The sequence below is a fragment of the Tetrahymena thermophila genome, assembly GCF_000189635.1.
Source record: "Tetrahymena thermophila SB210 genomic scaffold scf_8254658, whole genome shotgun sequence".
In the NCBI taxonomy this organism is placed as follows: Eukaryota; Ciliophora; class Oligohymenophorea; order Hymenostomatida; family Tetrahymenidae; genus Tetrahymena; species Tetrahymena thermophila.
This window is the reverse complement of record NW_002476425.1, coordinates 235,156-258,418: the sequence shown is the minus strand read 5'-3', so window position 1 is coordinate 258,418 and position 23,263 is coordinate 235,156. Positions and strand designations below refer to the sequence as shown.

Here is a 23,263-nt window from a genome sequence, read left to right as displayed (position 1 = left end):
ATTTGTTTAATCTTTAAATTTTGATTAATTATATTTTTTTTGAACAAATTTAATGATTATGCTTACTTTAATTAGTATAAGTATGTATCTTAACATAATAAAAATTGATTTTCATTAATTTACATTTCGATATTTATTCTAAAAAGATACCCTCTTATGCTATTTGTATTATAATCCAAACTGATATTTACTATTAAATTATTCTACATTGAATACCATTTCTTTATTTCTACGCAAAAGTAATTAACTATTACACAGTTACTAAAACACTTATAATAAATAATTTAGTTACAAGCACTAATTTAAATTGAGATTGTTAGAAAAAATTTTATGCTCATAGAACTAAGTGTTTTTAACTAAGATCAAAATTATCAAATTAATTTTCAATTAAATGTAAATTTAATATTTTTAATTAAATAAACAAAAAAAATTTGAAAAAAGATAAATAAATAAATATTTTTAACATGCAAATTTATTTATTTTTTCTTTACTTACAAATTTACATATTTATTTTTAAGATTGCGAGTTAATTACAATATTCTTTTAAACATTTATACAAACCTAAATCTCCAATCTAAAAATAAATTTTATTCCTTTTTAATACACAAGCAATTTAATTGACTTAAATAAAGTTATCTTACATTTAAATTGTAAATTCGATAAGAAATATAGTTCTAAAGAAATTAAAAATTTTTTAAATTAATTTAGAAAATATTACAAAGTTTTGAGAAGATATTGACAAATTATTGCAGAGTATTTATTAAAATGCCTTAAAACATATTTCTATTAAACTTATACTTAATTCTCCAGATATATTTCAATAGTAAATTACTTAAAATTATTATGTAAGATTACTAATATTAATTCAAAATATTTTTTATGCTAATTTTATAAAGAAATTATTGATTACATCATTTTCTGTTTGCTAAGAGAAAGTAATAAAAAATTATAATTAAAAGAATTCATCAGCTCTATATATATCTAATAGCAACTAAATAAATAACTTTCAAAAGTTTATTTTATAAATACATAAAAAGATAGATAGATTCTTAGGTAAATAAATGCATAGGTATTTTAGAATAGTGCAAGAATTGGCTGAAAAAGAAGTTGTTATGAATAATAAAAGCAGATTTTAGGCTTATATTTCTGCTTACAATTAAGCAAAAGATCTAAAATTCCACCACAGTTAAATTATAAAAAAATATAATTTAGGATACATTGATAGTTTGGCAAGTTAATATCATCAGAATATTATTTTGCGTAAGAATAACAAACTAATGCAGGAATATTAAGAAATCGTTAAAAGAAGAGTTCTAAATCGTAAAATAGAAGGGACAACTGACGAAATAAAGCATTTTACTGAGGATTTAAAATCTTATTAAAGTAACTTATTTGCTCTTTCAGAAAAATCTTTTTAAGATTTTGTAGACTAACAAATGCTTAAGTTGAAGGACAAAAACTAACTAAAAAAGTATTTAGATCCTAAAGAGTTGATTCTATTATATTAGTACTATCATTCTAAAATTAATGAAATTCTTCTAGGATATGTTAAGTTATATCATGAAGCTGTTTAAAATATGCTAGAGGGAAAAAGAGAAGTTATGTAAAAAGAAGATTTTAGATTTGAAGATGGAGAAACAGTAAAGGATAAAATGGATAAATTAGAAGAATATTTAAAATCCAAAATGCCTAAATTTCGCAGCAACAAAAATATAAAGTGAAGAAAAAACAAATAAATCGTTAAAATCATAAAATAATTTTCCAAAAACTTAAAAAAAAAAGCAATACAAAAATACTTTCTTTCAAATCTAAAATAGAAAAGCAAATGAATAAATATTTGTTTGTATATTGCTGCATATACAAATAAATAATATGATTCTAGAATAATCTGAAAATTTAAATATACAACTTCTAAAATTATATTAGAACTAATTAAATTTTTAATTTAACTAAATCTACAATAAAATAATAAAGTTATCAATATAATTTATTGATAATCTTAAAAACTATAATATTACTTACTTATTTACTCTACTCTCTAAAAGCATTCATTCTATATTAAATTATTCAAAAAAAGAAAACTAATTTAAATATTTTTTTTAATTAAAGTTTCAAAAAATCATTCTATTTTAAAATAAAAATTTCTTGATTGTTCTATTCTTTAGTCAATTTTAAAAAATATAAATAAAATTTTATTTAACAAATTAAATAAACATTTAAAAACTAATTTAACAAATTTATGAATTTATTTTATGTGTTTTTTTGGATTTTTAAATAGTTCTGTTTTTTAATATCAGTATAATAGTAATTAAGTCTTAATACTGTTATATTTATTTTTATATTTTGCTTGGTTTTTTATTCCATAAGCCCAAAATATTGAAAAAATAATTAACTTTAACTTAATTAAAAGATAATTTAATGGCTATTATTTTGAAATAGAATTGAATGTAAAATGAATACATTATTATGATTGAGGGGACCAAAGTTTTTGCCCGACATATTGAAACCGTCCAAAAAAGAGATAGTTTAATGATAATATTGAGCTAGTTAAACTTACTAAAAAGATTATTTATTAAAAACAATTTATTTGTTATAATTAGATATTAAATAAAATTTTATAAATATTCAAGAATTAATAAATTATATATTTATACTGTAAACAAACAAACAAATAGGCAACCAACATAGATGAAGAAAGAAACATATTTGTTAATTTACTTAATTGTATATTTTTCATTGAAATAGATTGATAGATAAATTATTATATTTATTTTTTCTACCGAGAAATGTTTTTTTTTTTACTACTCTTGAGGAATTTATTATTTAATTCTTTAATATATTTTGTTAAATTATGAATTAATTAATTCAATCAATGGTGGTTGATTTAAAGCTCTTCATCACAACTTTTATCATTTTTAGAATTAGAACTGAAGCATCTTTCAGTACAATGGAATACTTTTTAAAATAAATAATCTATTTTATCATTATATTTGCAGACAAGCATGAAGATGTAGTGAGAAACAACCAATCCAGTAGTAATATCTATGTTATTTATTATAAAAACAAATAATTAATTTATCTATTTTAAATGATTTTTCTAATTTCTGGATAATTAATTAGCTAGTTATTGTATAATGTATATGATTGATGCCTATTAACAATAAATGCTGTGTGAAATAGAATAATATTTAATTTACCAACTACGTAATGAATTCTGAATACTACCATGACAAATGCAACATAAACATTAAAGGCGCAAGTGAGGTAGAACATGAAATAATTTTTTTGTTTATACCATTCAAGTGCGACAATATTTAAGAAGCCAACATGACCTAAATTTGAGTAAATATAAAATGAGTAATTTGAAATGAATATAAATATTTAAAACTGATACCTGAGTAGAAGAAATCAGAAGTTTTTCCATAGGGAGTTACATAGGAAGGGAAATTGGGATATTCCCAATAATATCCTTCAGGGAAGGGGAATATAATCAAAGCCTAATTGAGTCCTCTGAATATGTAAAAACAAGCCATGGCAAATATTGCTCTAACAGAATTAATTTTTATAACCCTATATTTACAAATAAGAAATATAAGCATTAAATGTAACAAAAGATTGTATGAAAATTAGTTTTTGAATGCTTATTTTTTAGCTCACAATTATCTTTATTGTTTCTTTATCAAATTACAAATAATTTAATTAATAAGATACTTATCTAGCTTATACTTATTTTTTACACTTCTTTATTGAGATATATATATTTTTTTTATCATTTGAGTAGTTATTTACTTGAATGCAATATCAAAGCTAATTTTCTATTAATAGTAAGCATTTGATTTCATTTTTAAATTGGCAAACAAAATTATCTCGTTATGAATTATTTAAGCACATTAAAACCAAATTTTTAAAATAAAGAGTTGGATATCATCATCATAAGCAAATGCGCACAAATTAAATTTGGAAATTATTTTGATAATTAAAGTATCTTCAATCTATACAAACTACTCATTTAGCTTATTTCATTTATATCTACTTCAAATCAAAAAAATATATAATAGTAATTAGTATTACCAGTAAAAGCATAGAGCGAAGAAACTAAAATCCATAATGATTGAGGCAGAAATTTAGAAGAACATTGCAATTTCTTTATGTTTATTAACCAAATTGTTTAAATAAGAAGTGGCATCGTGGATTGGATCAGATAACTTTGGAACTTCTATAGAGGGCTATTATATAATAATAACACATGAGTAAATATTGTAACTAAAGCTAAGAAGGAAAGTTGCGATTTATTATGAATTTAGCTTTTTCTATTCTATGTTATGAATGTTTTTATCTCAAAGTCAAAAAATTTAAACCAAACTCAAAAGTTTAGTTTTTTGAAAAGAATTTTTTATCAATAATAAATAAGTATATAATATTATAAGGCATTTTTTTCTTTTAATTTAATAATAAATCTGCCAAAACTTCAACTATTTTTAAAAAAATGTGTTTGTTTATTTTACTGTAGCATAATTTTTTCCAAGCCACACAGCGCTCATCATCAATCCAATAACTATCATTTTGATTGCCCAATAAACCCTTCTATTTTCAACAATTAATTATTGTTTAGCTAAATTTTCGTTAATCGAATCCCTAGTTGATTAGGAATTAATTGATTCATTTCTATTTTAGAAGTGCAATATAGGACTATCGTGACTTCCATTTGTAATTCCTACATGATGATCTTCTTGTTCATGAATAGCTGGGGTCTCTACGTCAAATTATTAATGTTTCATTTCTAATCAAATTATGCTTCAGACTTTAAATTTACAAAATTTTTAGCTAGGACTAGTGCTTTAAAAGGTAAAATTATAGGAAAAGATATAAGATTTATATGTTCTTGGAATTTTAATAGTAGATTTTTTGATATTTTTTTGTTTCTAGTGAGTTTAGTTTTCGAATTCTAACTTTTTTTGACTTTAATATTTGCTTGAAGTTTAAGTTTATATGATTAATTTGTTTGCTTGCTTGCTTAAATGTTAACTTAATTTAATGAAAATTTATAGTATTAAGAATTAAATTTCTATTTTCTTATTTATTTTTAATATTTGATTATATATTTATTTTAATCGCAGTCAGTATATAAGTCAAAGAATTTTGGTTGATTATGCTTACTAATCAATATTTAATTTATTTATTATTGATTAAAAAAAATCTTTAATTTTGTTTCAAGTTCTTTTAAACATCGATTTCTATTCAAACTTTTTTCAGGCTAATCGATACAAGCGCATTCCTAAAAATATATATGAAAATTAATTCGAATCCAACAAAATATATTTGAATAATATTATTTAATTTTTCAATCAAATCTAACAAATTTAGCTTCTCTCTCATTAAAATTTTTAAGAGTATTAAATAAATAAATGACAAGCAAATCAAAATTAATTCTGAATAGTTTTTCTAAATTTATCTTCTTAATTATAAAAAATATGTATGTATTCTACCAAATTTAATAATATTATTCAAAAGAAACTGTAAATTTTTTTAGAAATTAATACTGGGATCGACAGTTTTACAATCAATTAAAAATTTCAATCAATATAATTAACTATATTAAAATTAAAAGAATTGCATAAGAATAAAAACCTTTTTACACATACTAATTACTTCGCTAAATCAAAATTTATTATGAATTTATTTTTCTTACTTACTCAATTTTATTTTATTATTTGATAAAATCAACCAGACAAAAATATACACTAAATTCAAAAGTTAATTTGATTTATAGCTATTTTTTAACTGAAAAATTGAAATATTTATGAGTATGTCTAAATTTAATCTTTGCTTAATTGATTTCAAATTACAAAAATTCAGTAAATTTTAGATAAAAAGGGCTTTAAAAATTAATTATTTTATTCATTTTTGATTATAAATCTAACTACTAAAAAAAGTGTTATTTAATTAAAAAATAAATAGTTACCTTCTCAACTTACAAAAAAAAACAAACACCTAATAGTTATTATTACAGAAAAGTTATTATGAAAGAAAAAAGTAAATTAAATTTATTACAAATAGTTAACAAAAGAAAATTATTTTAAACAAAATTAATCATACTTCATAAATAAAAAATTCTGTAAAATCTTATTAATAAAACAAACTAGGGGTATTAAAATTGCCCATTACTTATTGATATGCTAGTAAAATTTTAAAAATATTTGATTGGTTAAAAATTGGCAAAATATTTCTTCATTTTACCCTATTTGCCTTAAAAGCCCCGATTGTAAAATCTATCTCTAGTATTTAACTTTATTTGTAATAAAAAACTAAGGTAAAATTTAATTCAAAGTTCCATTTTGAATTAGTAAATATAACTATTGAAAAATAAAAATATATCTCAATCTCTACTTTTTCTTAATAATTTTATAAATGAGATAAAAATTAAAGTGTTATTTAAAAGAATTTTGAATCAAAATATATTTATTTGTTAAAGATTTAAATCTCATTTTAACATTCTACTGTTAAATATTTAAAATATTAAATAAAAGAAATAACTATTTTAATCAAATGAAATGAAAGGCAAATAAAATTTTTTTCTAATCTTAGAATTTAAAATATCAGAAGCAAACTAACTTTAATATTTCGATAAATTCATTTCCTCAACAACTACATAATTAATTTTCAAAAAATAATTAATTTAATTGTAATTTAATTAAGAGTTAAGTGAATTCTTGAAATACTTGATAGTAAAAGAAAAATAATTTAATACACCAGTTATCATCAAGTTAAAATAAATCATAATCTGGTAGTCAAAATTTTCTTATTATTATGTGCTTTGAATAATACTTTAATTTTTTTATTTATGCTCTTTTTACGTGTTTTAGAATTTAGATTTTAAAAATTATATTTAATTATATTTAAAAAAAATATCAACACTCTATTTTTTAAGATTGATTAGACAAAATTATTAATAGAATCAGTATTCTTTGAATTAGGTTTAATATATTCTATATTTTTAGATTGAATTTTAAGAAATTAAAGCATGATAAAGTTAAAATATTTCATAGAAACTAATAAAAATGATCTATTTTTGAAATATAGAGTGTGAAAGGAAACTATAAATAGAATAGATAAAATTTGAAAGATATTTAAAAATATGTTAGATAATAATAAAAATAGTCCACTTGTCTATCTTTTTGGTTTTCTATTTTAAGGTTAATGTTAATATGCGGTTTCTATTTTGATTTTTTGAATTTAAGCAGATAAAAATTCTCATAAAAACGCTTCTTTATATTAGAAATCTCCAGTGATTAAAATAATTATATCTGATATTTGAGTCATTCTTATTGATATTAATGTTTATTAGAAGTAACTTTCTTGGTTATGTTTTATTTTTATGTGTTTATTTATCTGTTTTGTGTATTTTGGTATTTTGATATAAAAAAGTTGAAAATTCCTTTTCGGTATTAATCAAAATATATTGATTTCAAATACTATTTTAACTTATTTTTGTTAGAATCAACCTCAATATAAAAATTTGTTTAATAAAATACAAAAAAGGTGAAAGATACTAGTAAAATTACAAGAGATAAATTAATATTTTATTCTTAACAATTAGTTAAAATAGTTAATAGGAGTTCATTGCTGTTCTTGCTTTACATATTTATATGTTAGAACATATAATTAAGATATTATAAGTCTTAATGTATAGAATTCAGCTATCAGATTTGAGGAGTATATGTCAATAAAATTAGTTTAAAGTTGGTATCTATTTAAAATAGAAAGCTGGTGCGAGTAAAATAAATTAAATTTATTGTGAAATCTTCCAAAAAAATATAAAATAGAATGTTTGCAATAATAAAAAAAATATGATTATTACTGATTATTATTTAACATGTAAAAATTAAAGTATTTTCTTAAACGCAATTTCTAAAATTTAAAAAATTTTACAAATTAGTTTATATGACTGGCATAATTTTTTGTGTGTAAATTTACATGATGGACTAATTAATTTGATGAATCAACCATACATTTTAAATGTAAATAAATATTTATTATATTTTATTACATCAGTTTTTTTATTTAGATTGAAGTTTTATGAATTATTGAATGACTTAAATCTAAATAATATTTGAGTGAGCATACATACAAACAAACTAACCAACTAACAAATAAATAAATAAAAAATAATTTGGCTGAATTTTTGAGTAATTGAATCGATCGTTCTGATAATAATTGAGTATTTATTAATGTATTTTGACTGAATCAATATTAAATTAAATTATGAGAATAGACGCATATTTATAGTGGGATTTTGATGTTTTAAATATCGAAATAAAGTTGGTTGCTATTATATTAATTGTTTATTATCTGGCTATGAATATATTTTAATGCGCAATAATTTGATCATTAATAAATAAGATTGATAGATAAATAGATATAAAGATCGATTCATTCATTCACTCATTCGTTTGTAAGATATATTTATTGATTGTTTGTTTGTTTTTTTGTTTATTTACATGATTAATTAATTGATTGATAAATAGATGAGCTTGTTTCAAAAATAAAAAGTAATAAAATAAAGATAATTAATTAAATTTCAAAGAAAAAAATTAATAAGCAATTAAACAAGAAACAGAGAAAAATCATTATTTTTAAGCTTTTTATATATAAGAAATAAATAACAAGCAGCAAATAAATAATAAGGCAAAAGCGGCATTAAAAAATTATGGATCCTTAGCAATTAAAGGTAATTTTTTAATAGAAAATTTCATTTTTTCAAAATGGTTACCCCCTCTAATGGTAAGCGGATTTAGTAGCATTTATTTGAGGGCCCTTTTTTGAGCTAAAAGAGCAAGAATATTAGTAAAAAAAACATTTTTTAGGCAAATTATTCTCATTTACTAAGCAATTTTATTTTGCGTTAAAACATATTTGATAAAGATAAAACGAACAGTGAGTGATTTGTATGCAAATAAACACATTTAAAGATGCATGCATAATTTGCTTATTTTACTGAAAAGAGAGATTATTAAACTTAAATATGATTTATTCTTTTAAAAGGCTTATTTAAAATGAGCTTTTTTATTTAAAATTTAGAACGTTAATAAAACCATCTGGGAACATTTAAGCAAAGCTGAAACCACAGAGCAGAATGTGGCTAAATTGATCAACTAACTTTATTAAAACTTTCCTAATTATGACATAAACAATTACGTAAATCCCTACTTGAAGTTGTCCCTATTGCACATCAACTCACAATTTGGTAGATCAAATATTGTTTAGGGTCTTTTCCAATAAAAGCCATAAGTAGATATCAAAGACATTGTAATTTTTCATTCGACTTTCACATTGCTTTTCTGATCTTTACTTTCATTCTACAACTATTTTTGATCATTTTTTAAAAATTTTCATAATTACAAAACAGAACGATAGAACTCCTTTGCATTATGCAGCTATGAGTGGTAATGTAGATACAATAAAGGTTCTTATTCAAAATGGTGCAAATATAAATGCTGTTACTTTGGTATGATTTCTATTTAACTATCTTTACCTCTTCTTTGTTGTTTGCCAGAATAATTTCTGATCTTATTCTTCCAACCATCAATCAATAAATCTAAACAATTAGCATATTATAATTTCCTTCTCACCACCATTCAGTATTTAACAAATTAGATAAAAGTTTTTAAACTTACAAGATGATAACATTATAAATTAGAATAGCAATAAGCTGATAAAAACATTTCAAACTCTTTCATTATTAGTATAAAATCTAAAAGGAAATTTTATAAAGCCATTGAAAAAATAAAAACGAAATACTTTAGAATAAAAAATAAAGAGAAGAAAAAACAACAAAGAACAATGAAATATTAGAATAAATTTTAATGATTTAATGCATTTTATTTCTAAATAGGGTAATGAAACTCCTTTGATGAAAGCAGCTCAATTTAATTAGCAAAAAGCAGTATCTTTCCTTCTTTAACATAATGCCAACACCAACATCAAAAATTCAGTAATATTCTCAACCTAATCAATTCCTATTCTTAAATTTAAATAAATTTTCTCAGTATCTTTCTATTCTAATGAGTTACTTACTCTCAATCTCTACTTCATTTATTTTTAAACCAAATAAATGTCAATCTAATATTTTAATATAGAAAAACAATTTAATGTCAAAAAAAAAGCACAATTAAAATTTCACATTTTTACATAATAAAATATATTTCAATCAAGCAATTAAACAATAATAGCTTATGGATCTGCTAGGCCTTTGTTTTAATGTTTTTATATTAAAAAAATCAACTAAGCATGAATTGTTAAATTTTGAAATAATTTGCTTTTTAATATAATAATCTACATCTATCAATAAATCCAAACAATAAATAACTTGTAAATTTATTAGATAAAAAATTAAATAAATAGTCTTAGCTCAAAAATAAATAAATAAACAATTTATTAATTTCAGATAGATTGATACAATAAGGTTATTAAAAATTTAAGTGTATTTCAGATAAGTTAAAAAGAAGCAAGCATTAATTTATGTGTAAGCAAATTATTAAAATAGAAATAATATTTGAGAAGATTTTTAATTTTATAAATAAATAAATTATTTGTATTTCATTCAGTCTTTCTTTCATCAAGTTAATTAATGATATTTTAAATAAATATAGCTTAACCAAACAGTATCTGATATTTTGAGAATATCACATCCTAACTTATATCAAAAAATGAAATAAGAATTCCCTAACTTAATTCACTGAAAGAAGGAAATAAAAGAATAAATGAAATTCTTTTAAGAAATATCTGAAATTACTACTACAGATAGATTTAAAAAATAAAATATTATTAAACTGAAACTATTCACTTTTTAACTCTTTTTTAATTACGTAGAAATAGCAATCAAATGAAAAAAATTAAAGATAATCCAATTATTTCATCAATCAATTAATTATCTAATTGTAATATAATACCTATTAATGTTTTATAACCATTTTAATTATATTTCTTCTCATTTTATCCGATCTCTCCCATTTGTTCTCTTCTTTTTGTGTTTTCTCCTTTTATTTCTTTTCATAGATATTTAATATTATCAATTTATATTATTTCAATTTTAATAAAGCATCTTTCTTGTTAAGTATTACTATGCGTTTCTGTTTCTTTTTCAAACTTAATATAATTAAATAATTTCAAACAATATAATAAGCTTATTTTTATATGCAATTATCTAAATTTTTTTCTATTTTTTACATATTTATTTTATTATTCTTATCTTTTATAAAATGATAAAAATAGAAAAGAGTTCACATTTTATTAAAAAATAAAAATGTTTATTAAAATTAGTATAGAAATTATTTATTTGACTAAATAAAAATATTAATTAGTTAATTAATTCTTTTCCTAAGTTAGGGAGTTAATGGGAGATATAAATTATGTAAATGATGTACAAAAAAATTTGAATATTTACAAAAATGAAAATACTTTATAAATATATTTATTTGTAAAATTAATACATTTTATTTAATGAAAAAATAGCTTAATTTTAATTTATTTATTTATTTGAAAGTAATACTTTGATTAAACCAATGTAAATGTGCTTGAAATTTTAATGTTTAAGTTTTTTATTTGAAATCAAATTAAGTTAAAAAAATATTTTCATTTATACATTCAAAATTCCTTATAAAATATTAATTTTATATTTACTAATATTTGACATTTAAAATAATATTGAAGCTGAAATACTTGATCATTTTTTATATTTAGCATTTTACTCATAAGAAAACACCTTCATCTTCTTCGTCTTTATCTTTCTTTTCCTTAGTAGAATCTAATTTTTATTTATTTAGCTGGTCTTGAATACTTAAAATATCATCATCACCTTCTTCTTAATTTTCTTACTTTTCTTTTTATTATTTTTAGGGATCCTCCTTTTAGCTTGTTTTAGCTTCATTTTATTTATTATTTAATTACTCTATTTCCATATCCTAAGAATTCTTAGATTTTAATCCATATATTTCTTATAAAAATGCAGTTTCTTATAACTTATTTTCTTTAAGAGCCTCTTCAATATCTTATTGAGCATTTTTCTTTAAAACATCACAACAAGGATCAATCTCTTTAAACTTTTGTAATATTGCTAATTATTTATTATAGTTACTACTTATTGCAGCATAATTTTCTTCAACAGCATCTCTAAAATCCCTATCGCTTTACCAATCATCTATTTATTTTATTTCTAATTATCATTTTTAATAACTATAACTAACTAATTACACCTAAAATATAAATTACCTTCAATTGATTCTTTCATTTTATCAATTCTCTTTTAAAATTCTTTAAAGTCTGCCTCAAGGATAATAGGTTCCTTTGGAGGGACATAATTCTTTTTTCTAGTTAATTTAAATCATTATTATTATTTAAAAATGCAAATTAATAATCAAGTTACTAGTTTTCTTAAATTTCAAAACATGAAGATTAAGCTTAAGCTTAAGCTTTGGGTTGGCGGAAATCTGTAAAGTAAATTCCTTCTGCTAATTTATACTCTTTCACTACTGTTTGATTAGCTCCTTAATCTTCACTAGCTTTGATCTACTTTTCAAGTTCTTCTGCAAAATTAATCATTTTTTAATTATTTTAAATTGAAAATTTGGAATATTTTACAAATACTTTATTAATTAATTTGTTTTTTTATTAATTAATCAAAAAAATCTTTAATTTATTTACAAAATATGTACAATTTGTTTGTATTAAAAAGAATCTAGATATTTTTTAACCAGAAAAGATATGCTCTGCATGTGATTTAAAAAGAAAAAGTTAAATATTATCTGTTGATAAATGATAGACAATATCAGAAATGTTTTGCTCATTATTAATTTTTTTTTTTAATTATTCAAAAATAGTAATTAAAAAATTTTAATACTGTAAATTTTATATTTTCTTAAATTTCTTTCTTTATTAAAATAAAATAAATTTAAAAATTTTTACGAATTTTTAATAGCTTTAATTGTTTTTGTTGAAAACCGAGGGCTTATTAAAGAGAAATTAACTTATTAAAGTAATTTAATTTATAAATTTCTTTATATTTAAAAAGCAATTTATTAACTTACCAAAATATATATATATAATCTTAGATATAAAAATAATATACTATTTATTATTCAAATATTTAATATTTATTCACCCATTTTTAACCACTTGTTTATCACCAGAAAATTTTAAATACAACTAATATTTTTTTTTATTTTAGACATTTGATTTTTACTTTTAATTATTATTGTTATTCTTTGATTTCGCTTTAATTATTATAATAAATTAAAATAAATTACTAAAAAAATTAAGCAGAATAAATTTTTTAAGTTAAAAATTATATTTATAATTTATAAATAAATAAAAAAAGTATTAGCAGAATAAAAAAGAAAAACAAATCAAACAAAAAGCTAACAAATAAATAAAAGAGTTTTATTGCTTTAAATTCATTTTTATTAAAAATATCATACTCAAAAACAAATAAACTGTTTTTACCCAAGATAAAGTGTCAGTTTTAAGGGATTATTGCATTTTGTTTAAGCAGTACCTAATCCTGATGCACAGAATTTATTACTTTTTAAATATTGAAGAAAGAAAAAAAAATAATTAATTAGTTAGTTATTTTGTTGAAAATAAAAAATTGAATTAATTTAATAAAGATAGGGAAAAAAATAAAAAACACACATACAATAAAAAAGAAAAAGAAATTAAATAAAAATTTAATAAACAAATTAAAATTTTATATTATTTTAAATTCATTTTTATATTAAAACAGATCACAATCCAAAACAAATAAATTATTTTTAGTTAGATAAAGTGCCAAATTTAAGAGGTTAGTGCATTTTGCTAAACTTAATTTTAAAATTAATAAATAAGACTTTAATGCCAAATTTATCAAAATATGATTATTTATATTAGTATAATTTATAGCTTTTATATTAATTAAATTATCGTATCTTTTTCTTTTTAGTTTTTTATCTTCTAAAAGTTAAAAATAGTAAGTATTACTAGGTAATTAATTTAACAAAAAAACATTTAAAACTAGATCATAATTAATTTATATTATAATTAATGGTTTGGTTATTAATCATTAAATTTTAGAAGTATAGTGAAATTAAAATCAATAAATACTTTACTTTCTAGTAAATTAACAATAAATAAATCTTTGTATTTTATTTAGCTGCTTTAGAGCTTAGCTCAAAATTAATATTTCAATATTTCATAAAAATTTGTTAGATTAAAAGTGTTTTTAGAATTATTTATAAAATTCTAATTATTATCATTTTAAAAATAAAATTTAAACTTAAATGATTGATGAGTTAAATATAATCTAAGAAGTTATTTTAAATTTTTAATATGAAATAAGTATATTATTTTGAGAATAATCTATTTACAATCCATTTAATCTATCACTAAATAGTACTAGCAAAAAATTAAATTTATTAAATTACTACTACTCTATGATTTCAATCTCTTAAATTATCTAAGATCAACAAATTAAGACTGTCATTTATTATTATATTAAAAGTAATTAGTAATATAAATTAAAAGTTAAATATTGCTATTAAAAACTTCAAATAATAGGATTATTATAAAAATATATAAGCAATTTATGAATAGAATATTATTTAATTTAGGCAGATAAATAATAAAAGTTTGTTTTTTAGTTTGTTGAGAAAATAAAAGAAATATGAGTAAATTTCATGTAATAATTAATTGAATTAAATTTTATTTGATTTTTAATTGTTATTTAAAACAAAATAATAAGGAATATTAAAATTTATCAAATTAAGTTAAAAACTAATAAATTTAGTTAGTAATTACTTGTAATAATCAAAGGAATTTATTTAAATACTTCATTGATCAAAATCTTGAATAGCTTTACTGATTAAAAAAAATTACAGTAAAAAGTAAATTCAAATTCAAGTACAAACAAACAAACAATTTTTTCACTTTGTAATAATCAAAATGATCTCCACTCAATTATATACAAACAAAATAATAAATTCTCAATAAAATAAATTTAAAGGAAGATTTTTTACCTTAAAATTAAAAATTTTTGATAAATTCTTTTAGATCAATTTTGATTTTAATAATAACAAGAATAACAGACATAATAATTTATCAAATTAGATAAGTAATAACAAAATTAATTAACAATTACTGTTTATTTATTATTATAATTTTGTTGAATTATTGTTTTATAGATTGAACTGATTGAACTGAAATAAATTTAAATATTTTTTTATAAGTGCTGCCCAAATACTTCTATTTTCATATCATTTTTTTCATAATTTTATCATAAAAAATTTTTGAATAAAAATAGATATTTATATTTTATGCTTATAAAAAATTAATATAGTTATATCTTTATTAAATTACAATAATTTGATAAGATTTGATGGTATTTTGTTATTTGCTTAAATGCTATCTAAGATAGTCATATAAAAGTAGAACATTATAGCTAAAATTTAACTATTACTTTCCAAATAGAGAAACATAAAAAATTCTATATGTTAAGCAATTTTACTCAAATTATTTACAATTTAAATGAGCATGTAACTATTTCACAGATATCCAATCAAATTTATTTATTTATTTGTTTTTATTTTGTTTAATTTTCTAATGTTTTAGATATTAATTTATATTACAGATTTTCTATATACTATATATAGATATAGAGCTTACTTGAATATGAAATAAAACTATGGCATTTTAAAAGTTATTAAAATATCTTCAAGGTATCTTCAAAAATACTTTCTTAGATTTTAGCGAATACTTTACTTCTTCATTTTGTTACGTTTATATTTTTATTAATTATTTAACAACAACTGTAAGAACATTAATTTTTTGATTTAATCTTTACAATCATCAAAGAAATTACGTTTATTGATTAATTAATTGCCTAGTGGCTATAATTTCATTTATCTAACAAATTAGTTGGTTACTATTTTAACAATCATTTTTTTTCAGTTTTAAGAAATTTTCTTACTAAAAAATAATTGAAAAATTTTACATTTTCTAAGGCTGGTTTCTTTTCCAATTTTTTTTATAAAATAAATTATAGTAAAAATCCTTAAAATATGTATAAATACTATAAATTAAGAATTCAAACATCTTTTTACCCCTATAGTAAATTAAAAATATTATACAGCTTAATTGAATTTACATTAAAATATACTGATTTAAAAAGCTAGAACCAGAAGTAGAGTAATCAAAAAAAGGATTGAATAAAATTTTTATAAAAATATTAGGTTCTGAGAATTGATAGCAAATATTATTGGGTTTAAGGGATAATTCTTTTCCTAAAAGTATTTTCGTAGAAATGATTAATATAAAATACTAAGTTAAAAGCGCGTTTGCTAACATTTATGGATGGTCAGTTTTGTAATTCAGGTAATAGGTATATGAGGAAATTAAAACTGTTCTTAAAGAATAGTTCTTTCTATTTTACTACTTATTTTAAGGTAAATTTAATTAATCTAAATGTGTTAATATCCTATAAATTTGTTATATTTATATGATCAAGTTTTTACAAGTAGTCGGTGATCAAATTAATTGGATAGTAAAAAATTTATGTAAATCTTTAACTGTTCATGATTTTAAAGAATTAAATGCCTATTACTTACTAGCTGTAAATATAATAATTCTTTTGTTTTAATGTGGTTTATTTTGAATTTCAACTAATATTATAAACAATTTAATAAAAATAAATTCAAAAACTTGAAATATTTGGTTTTTGTGTAAAAAAAAATCAATAACTATCCATGAATCCTAATTATCTTGACTAAGAATACAATTTGACAGACTTAGAGGAATTTCTAAATGAATAGACTTAATTAAACAATCATGCTTTCTCTAGTAACAAAATAAGGGAATCTATGCCTTAGAATAATATTATAAATGAGTAATCCTCAAATACCTTGTTGTTACTTAAAGGTTTGACAGAAAGTAAAGAGAGAAGTCCTAAAATGCACTAATAAAATGATATTCCGAGATTGATGAAAAATTTTGAAGAATGTCTCATTGATAATAACAAAATTAGAGTCAACTAAGTTTGTGATTTTGAAGAGATGTAAGAATTAATCGAATAAGTAACATGTACTTATTGTAAAAAAATAGCTGAAAATCCAAGTAAATTTTTTCTGAAAATAAATTAGTATTTATGAATTATTATTAATAGAATGTTGCTAAGTATGTAACCAAATTTACTGCTTTGATTGCGCATTAAGGTAAATCTTAAAAAAACAAAATAAGGGATGCATGAATTGTAAAAGTAATAAGAATGAAGGATTCTTAGATTGTTCTATTTAAATAGAGATGATATTTGATTTATTCACTATTTAGTGTTCTAATAAAGGCTGCATGAGAAAATTCTAATATACCTAAAAAGAAAAGCATATGAGCAGATGCAAATTCAGAACAATCTTATGCACAAATAAAACAAGTAATGAATGCCACAAGTTATGTAATAAACTTGTCTAATACTGTGATTTAGAGAAACACATAAGAAGACACCACATCTAAGAAACTCATGTATGAAAACAAAATAAATTAATCATTTGACAAAATCCTTTTATATAAATACTTACTTAACAAAACTATTAACTAAATAATTTTCATTTTATTGTATATAAACATAATTATGTATGTATAATTCCTCTTCACCTTGTAAATATTATATATTAAATATTAACAATTTGTACATAAAATTACAGATATAAAATTGATCATAAATATTATTTCTTAAAAATTTATTATTATTTTAATTTTTCAAAATCTTAATTTTAAAATTATTTTATAAAATTAATTAATTTTTTTGTTAATTTTTGTGAAAAATTTAACAATATTAACAAAGTCATTGATTATATTTAATTTAATCAAATTAAGTAAGAATTTATTTGCAACACTTAAAAGAGTATATTTGAATTGAAGATATTTAAATTAAAAGATATCGTTTGCAAAGATATGAAGCAATGATTTAAAAAAGATACTTTTCAAAATATAAATTCAATTCTAATAAAAAATGAATGCAATATAGCTTATTTTTTATAAAGCAGTCAACTTTATAATGATAAACTCAATATTTATTCTGTATAAAAAAGAAAACTCATTTATTTATTTCGAATATAAAAAAGAAAATGCAGGAAAACAAACAAAGAGAAATGATAAATAAACAAAATGAAGTAAAATGGCATTGAAATAATAAAATAGTGCAATATTACATGCAAATAAAATAAACAATAAAACAATAAATAAATAAAGATTCCTTATATTTTTATTTAAAGCTTTATTATATTAGCAATACAGATAGATAGAATGATAAATAAATAGATAGATAGAAAGAAAGAAAGATGATTTTACATTGGAATTATTGAATGTGAATTCAGATTGAATGCAAAAATGAATGAGAAGTAAATCTGAATGCATGTATGTTTGCTTGTTTGATTGTATGCGGTTGTCAATCTAAATGAAAAATGGAGAAAAGAAAAGTGAATAAATAAATGGGAAAGAAAGATAAAGGAAATAAAAATGCAGGAAGAAAGAAAAGAGATATCAAGAATTTAACATGAGCTAAACCAAAACAAAATAAAAAGACAAAGGAAAAGATAATTAATTTTAATTAAAATATACAAAAAATACTTATTAAATTATTTAATTAAAGAGGATCATGTTCTTAAATAGATTAGTTAAGGAAACCTCAAAGGCTAAGCGTTTGTTTTCTATGGCCTAGAACAACTTCGCTCGTGGTAAGAAAATATTTTCATTTAATAGAGAAAGGGAGTTCTTATTTAAGATGAAGACGACCGACCTTCAATCATATCTTCTCAAGCAAACACTTAGCAAAAGAAAATTTAAGCAACTAGCAGTCATTCATTAATATCTAAAAAGTGCAAATGCAAACAACAAATAAATATCTTACAATTTTGCAATTTATTTAGTTGGAAGGTTATTAGAACATACTAAAATACCCACATAGAATAGAAAATAAGAATTGCGAAAAAGTGAAGAAGGATATAACGAAGGAGGGAGATCATCTTGAATACGAAATCCTTTATTTATTCGATTTATTTATAACTGTGATCAAACAAATGATCATAGATTATCAAGCAAAAGTTAAGTGATAAATAACCCTAAAATGAATAATATTAAAAGCTGGCCCATACAACCCCAACAGATATAAAGATTACTACATCCCAAGAACTTTACCCAAGAATGAAGAAATTGTTGAATTCGTTTAGAGCTAGCACTCCGTCCCTGCTTCTCCTATCAGAAATCAAAGACACATCAATCCCGTCAGAGAATCTGGTCCTTTACCTTCTTATGATGGTACCTACACAATGGAAGATATTAGAGCCGTTTTCTACAACACCACCGTTGGTAGAGATTACTGCTATTGCCAAATGGACCCTGAAGAAATCATGAGAAGAGTCCCTGGTATCACCAGAAAGGAAGCTGAATTCATTACCAAGTTGGGTTTATCTCCTCAAGAATAAGTCGATTTTGCATATATTGCTTATAACATTGGTTTGGATATCTTCTATTTCACCAACTAAATGTTCGTAGCCAGACAAGTTGTCACCAATTCCAAGGGTGAAAAAGTCGAAGTTCTATGGAATGCCCAATGCTATGAAGATATTGCTTAATTAAATGTTGGTAAGATATACTATCTTTATTATAATATCCTTCTCTTTGATCTTTTAGATAACTAGGCATATCGCAATAATAATTGATTATTATTAATGTTAAAATTCTGTAGCAAATACGATGAACAAGCATTCAAACAAGTCAAAAACTATAAAATTAGCGTTTAAATAAACTCAACTCTATAAAATGAAATACCAATTTAATAGTTTTATTGAAAATACTGAAAAGAATAACAACATAGATTTAGTTTAAAAGCTCATAATTTAACCAAGACCTAAAAATTTCAAAATCGTTGCCTTTGAAGATTTGCCTTTTAATTTCACTTGAGCTAATAAAAAACAAATAATTAAATAAACTAATAAAGATATTATTATTGTTTCTATTAAAATAATCAACATTGATTTTATTTTTAGAAAACCTTCTAGCTAACTAAGCAAATACTTCCAAGACCATACCATAAAATGACTAAATAGTTTTTACTCAAATAATATTTTATAAAACAGAAATGAAAATTCAATTGAAAAAGGATTTATTTTATGTATGACTTAGGTTTTTAAAGCAAATATATTTTTAAATCTAAAGTTTTTTAAAAACAAAAATTTAGCAAAATTAAAATGAATTGATGAAAAAAAGCAAAATTAAGAAATATTTTAAAAATAAGTATGAATAAAAAGTAATAAAAGGAGAATCTAATAATAAGCAGTGCTTATTTAAATATTAAATTTAGGAATAAATAAAGAATGATTTTAAAATTGAGATAAACGTTAGATTAAGATGAAATAATTTGATTTAAAATTATTTTTTTTAAATAACTACAAGGAAATTAAATGCAAAAGCAAATAATTAGATTAAATTAAATAAAAATTAAAAATTTGAAAATTATTTTATAAGAAAAAGCTTAATGTTTTTTATTGAAATATTCTTTGAGAAAATAATTAATGTTTTAAATTTAATGAATAGGTTTCGCTCCTGTTTTGGAAAGTGTTGATTACCATTGGGAAATCTTCTTGTGGGCTGATCCTCCCATCAAGCCTAACAACGATTTCGACTTGAACGTTCCTTGCACTTGGTTCGAATACGAATAAGAATGGTGGATGGAATCTTGCATCTAAGAAGATCAATTCAATCTTCCTGAAGATGAAAGACCTTACAATACTCCTAGAAATCCTCACTGCAGAAAGGAATTATGGAGAAGTCAAGATGCTTTACAAGAAGAAGAACTCATGGTTAATGAAAACTGGTATCCCAAAAATACTTAGTACAATATTTATAACCAACCTGATTTCATTAAGCCCAAGAGTGGTTCTGGAGCTGCTGCTGATGATATTAGAATCTGAGAAAGAATAATAATAATAAAAAAATTATATTACTTGCTCAAGCATTCTGCTACGTATTAAAAACAATCAACAAATTAATTTAGTTAGTAGTGCTTAGTTAGCTAGAACATCATTTATTTTATAAGCTCATTGGCATAATATATATGTTTACCTAGTCTTTATGTCATTATTTTCTATCTACCTACATTAGTCCAAAACTTAGCTTCATTCATTTCTTTACTCACTAACTTTTTATATATACAAAACATAACTTACTTACTTAATACAATTAAATAACTGTTTTATTGTCTTTTAATTGAGTTAAACACATAAAATATTAATTGAAATGTCTGTTTTTATTCTTTAATTCTTTCATTATAGAGCTAAGTTGCAAAAAAAAATTTTTCAAATCAATAAAAAAAGTAATTTAGAGAAATATTAGCAAAATTTTAAAATTAAGATTTACTTAAAATTTTAAAATTAGCTTTTAAATAAATCATTCAAAGATAAATTAAATTAGCAGATAACAACAGTAGATTAAACTTCAAAAATATAAAGAAATTTTTCTAAAAATCTAAATTTTTGTGAGTAAAAAAATAAATAACAAAGATGCATTAAAACTTTTTAATCGTTAAGTCACTTTAAAAAATAATTTCAACTAGCAAATTAAAGATTTAAATAATTTTTTATTAAAATAATGTATTTTTATTGGTTTTTATTAAAGATAAAAATAAAAAATAGATCGTATTTTGATTTATAAAATCTAATAAATTTACAAGAAACATATAATAGAAGAAAAGAATAAATTTTATTATATATTTATTAGCTAGCTATTTAATTAAAAGATGTTTGTTTGTTTGCTTGTCCTGCTTTTATTGATCGACAATTAAATTAAGTTTTTTATTTATATTAAGTATTTTGTAGTTTTTTTTTGTTAATTATGTGCTTGCTTTATGTTGATTACTCAACGAGGAGCACCATAGGCTTCAGCCATTCTTTCAATATTGTATTTGTGAGATTATATGTACATAATAGGAACACCTGGAATCTTTCTGATTCTTCTTCTGAGATCCTTATCACAAGTTGCAACAATATACACTCTTGACTATTATTTTATAAACAAAAACAATTAAAACCTGATTAAAAAATTATAATTATTTTTTCATATATAATAAAATTACTCCTCTAACTCTGTTTATAATACAATCATCAGCATATGTGCCCTTGTGGTCACATTTTAACTTTTCAAATCTGGGATCTTTCATTAACCTTTTTGGATTAAAAATGAATATTTTCAAACTAGAACTTGTTTGTTTCTTAAATTAATTACTTTAAAGCAAGTCTATATTTGTGACCTAATTTTTCTAATTCAGCAATAACACAGTCAGTAATATAAGGAATACCTTTATTTTTATACATTTTTTTTAACATTCTTTTAAAACAGTATAAAATATAATTGCTTTATTACATTTACCAAGCAAGCAATCCATGGAAGCTTTAAAAATATCTAATTTATTTTAAATTGAGAAGTTTATGAAGTTTGTATCCAACAAAATTCTATAAGGGGGACCTAAGGCAGTGTTATGCTTAAAGAATAAGTGAGTAGGAGTTGATTCTCTTTTTTTAATTTATTACAAAAAATATTAAAATTTGTTAAAGCTTTTGTTCTTTCAATTAAAATTACATTTCTTTAACTTAAGCTTCATCTGCATTTTTCAATAATTCCTTTCTCTTAACTTCCTTTTCCTTTTCTTTTGTGGTTTTTCTATTTTTGTAAAATTGTTATTAAAAAATGATTTTGTTAACTGTCTTTCTATTAGTTGATTATCTAATAAGCTTTTTAAGCCTAATGGATAATTTTTCATAATTTCTAGTTTTTGAATGATCAATTACACTCTATCATCCTTTGTACTAATGAGTCTTTTGACTGCTCCGCACTTTCTTGTCTTCTTTTATTTTCCCATTTTGAAATTCTAACTCTATTTCTTACTTTTTAATAAGCAAATACTTTAATTAAATGTTTGATTGTAAATTTTAATAATAAATTTCTTTTTAGTCTTCTTTTAATTTCTACCTCTGAAATATATATATATATAAACAAACAACATACTCTCTTATTTATAAATAGATAAGAATAATTCTAATTAAATATCAAAGGTAAATAATATCTTCAAATTGACCTTACTAAGCATTCCTATTTCAGTAGAATCTAGAGCAAGAAATGTCAAATAAATAACGATCATACAATTTTTTATAAAAATTTAAATAACATTTTGCATTTTTGAAAAACTTCAAAT

The 23,263-nt window shown here is 21.0% G+C and overlaps 9 protein-coding genes across 9 annotated transcripts; 5 read left to right on the top strand and 4 right to left on the bottom strand. All coding sequences in view use genetic code 6, as the record gives it.

Annotated features, from left to right (window-relative positions):
- Positions 1–1,061: 1,061 nt before the first annotated feature.
- Positions 1,062–1,721, top strand: TTHERM_00675700 (hypothetical protein; the record flags this gene model as incomplete). Its single annotated transcript, XM_001015042.1, has 1 exon — positions 1,062–1,721. One exon carries the CDS (start codon positions 1,062–1,064, stop codon positions 1,719–1,721), a length of 660 nt encoding a protein of 219 aa, XP_001015042.1.
- A 1,148-nt stretch (positions 1,722–2,869) lies between these two features.
- On the bottom strand, positions 2,870–4,778 carry TTHERM_00675690 (PAP2 family protein; the record flags this gene model as incomplete). Its single annotated transcript, XM_001015041.1, has 5 exons — positions 2,870–3,042; positions 3,198–3,332; positions 3,395–3,570; positions 4,072–4,226; positions 4,506–4,778. The coding sequence occupies 5 exons, from the start codon at positions 4,776–4,778 to the stop codon at positions 2,870–2,872; spliced, it is 912 nt and encodes a 303-aa protein (XP_001015041.1).
- A 3,929-nt stretch (positions 4,779–8,707) lies between these two features.
- On the top strand, positions 8,708–10,739 carry TTHERM_00675680 (ankyrin domain protein; the record flags this gene model as incomplete). Its single annotated transcript, XM_001015040.3, has 5 exons — positions 8,708–8,728; positions 9,079–9,306; positions 9,407–9,505; positions 9,893–9,991; positions 10,650–10,739. The coding sequence occupies 5 exons, from the start codon at positions 8,708–8,710 to the stop codon at positions 10,737–10,739; spliced, it is 537 nt and encodes a 178-aa protein (XP_001015040.2).
- Positions 10,740–10,882: 143 nt separating this feature from the next.
- On the top strand, positions 10,883–11,503 carry TTHERM_000675679 (transmembrane protein, putative; the record flags this gene model as incomplete). Its single annotated transcript, XM_012797435.1, has 1 exon — positions 10,883–11,503. One exon carries the CDS (start codon positions 10,883–10,885, stop codon positions 11,501–11,503), a length of 621 nt encoding a protein of 206 aa, XP_012652889.1.
- Positions 11,504–11,747: 244 nt separating this feature from the next.
- Positions 11,748–12,684, bottom strand: TTHERM_00675670 (hypothetical protein; the record flags this gene model as incomplete). Its single annotated transcript, XM_001015039.2, has 3 exons — positions 12,422–12,684; positions 12,268–12,365; positions 11,748–12,211 (listed from the first exon to the last, which is right to left on the bottom strand). The coding sequence occupies exons 1-3, from the start codon at positions 12,595–12,597 to the stop codon at positions 11,748–11,750; spliced, it is 738 nt and encodes a 245-aa protein (XP_001015039.2). The 5' UTR covers positions 12,598–12,684.
- Positions 12,685–16,769: 4,085 nt separating this feature from the next.
- Positions 16,770–17,544, top strand: TTHERM_00675660 (hypothetical protein; the record flags this gene model as incomplete). The annotated part of the gene is made up of 2 exons (XM_001015038.2): positions 16,770–17,136; positions 17,186–17,544. 2 exons carry the CDS (start codon positions 16,770–16,772, stop codon positions 17,542–17,544), a joined length of 726 nt encoding a protein of 241 aa, XP_001015038.2.
- Positions 17,545–18,012: 468 nt separating this feature from the next.
- Positions 18,013–18,432, bottom strand: TTHERM_000675659 (transmembrane protein, putative; the record flags this gene model as incomplete). Its single annotated transcript, XM_012797434.1, has 1 exon — positions 18,013–18,432. The coding sequence occupies one exon, from the start codon at positions 18,430–18,432 to the stop codon at positions 18,013–18,015; it is 420 nt and encodes a 139-aa protein (XP_012652888.1).
- Positions 18,433–18,607: 175 nt separating this feature from the next.
- Positions 18,608–20,987, top strand: TTHERM_00675650 (hypothetical protein; the record flags this gene model as incomplete). Its single annotated transcript, XM_001015037.2, has 3 exons — positions 18,608–18,752; positions 19,159–19,659; positions 20,611–20,987. Exons 1-3 carry the CDS (start codon positions 18,674–18,676, stop codon positions 20,985–20,987), a joined length of 957 nt encoding a protein of 318 aa, XP_001015037.2. The 5' UTR covers positions 18,608–18,673.
- A 721-nt stretch (positions 20,988–21,708) lies between these two features.
- TTHERM_00675620 (rRNA-processing protein Fcf1- and Utp23-like PIN domain protein) lies at positions 21,709–23,169 on the bottom strand. The gene is made up of 6 exons (XM_001015034.2): positions 22,860–23,169; positions 22,651–22,731; positions 22,435–22,583; positions 22,297–22,369; positions 22,148–22,235; positions 21,709–22,071 (listed from the first exon to the last, which is right to left on the bottom strand). The coding sequence occupies exons 1-6, from the start codon at positions 23,156–23,158 to the stop codon at positions 21,931–21,933; spliced, it is 831 nt and encodes a 276-aa protein (XP_001015034.2). The 5' UTR covers positions 23,159–23,169; the 3' UTR covers positions 21,709–21,930.
- Between the last annotated feature and the right edge of the window lie 94 nt (positions 23,170–23,263).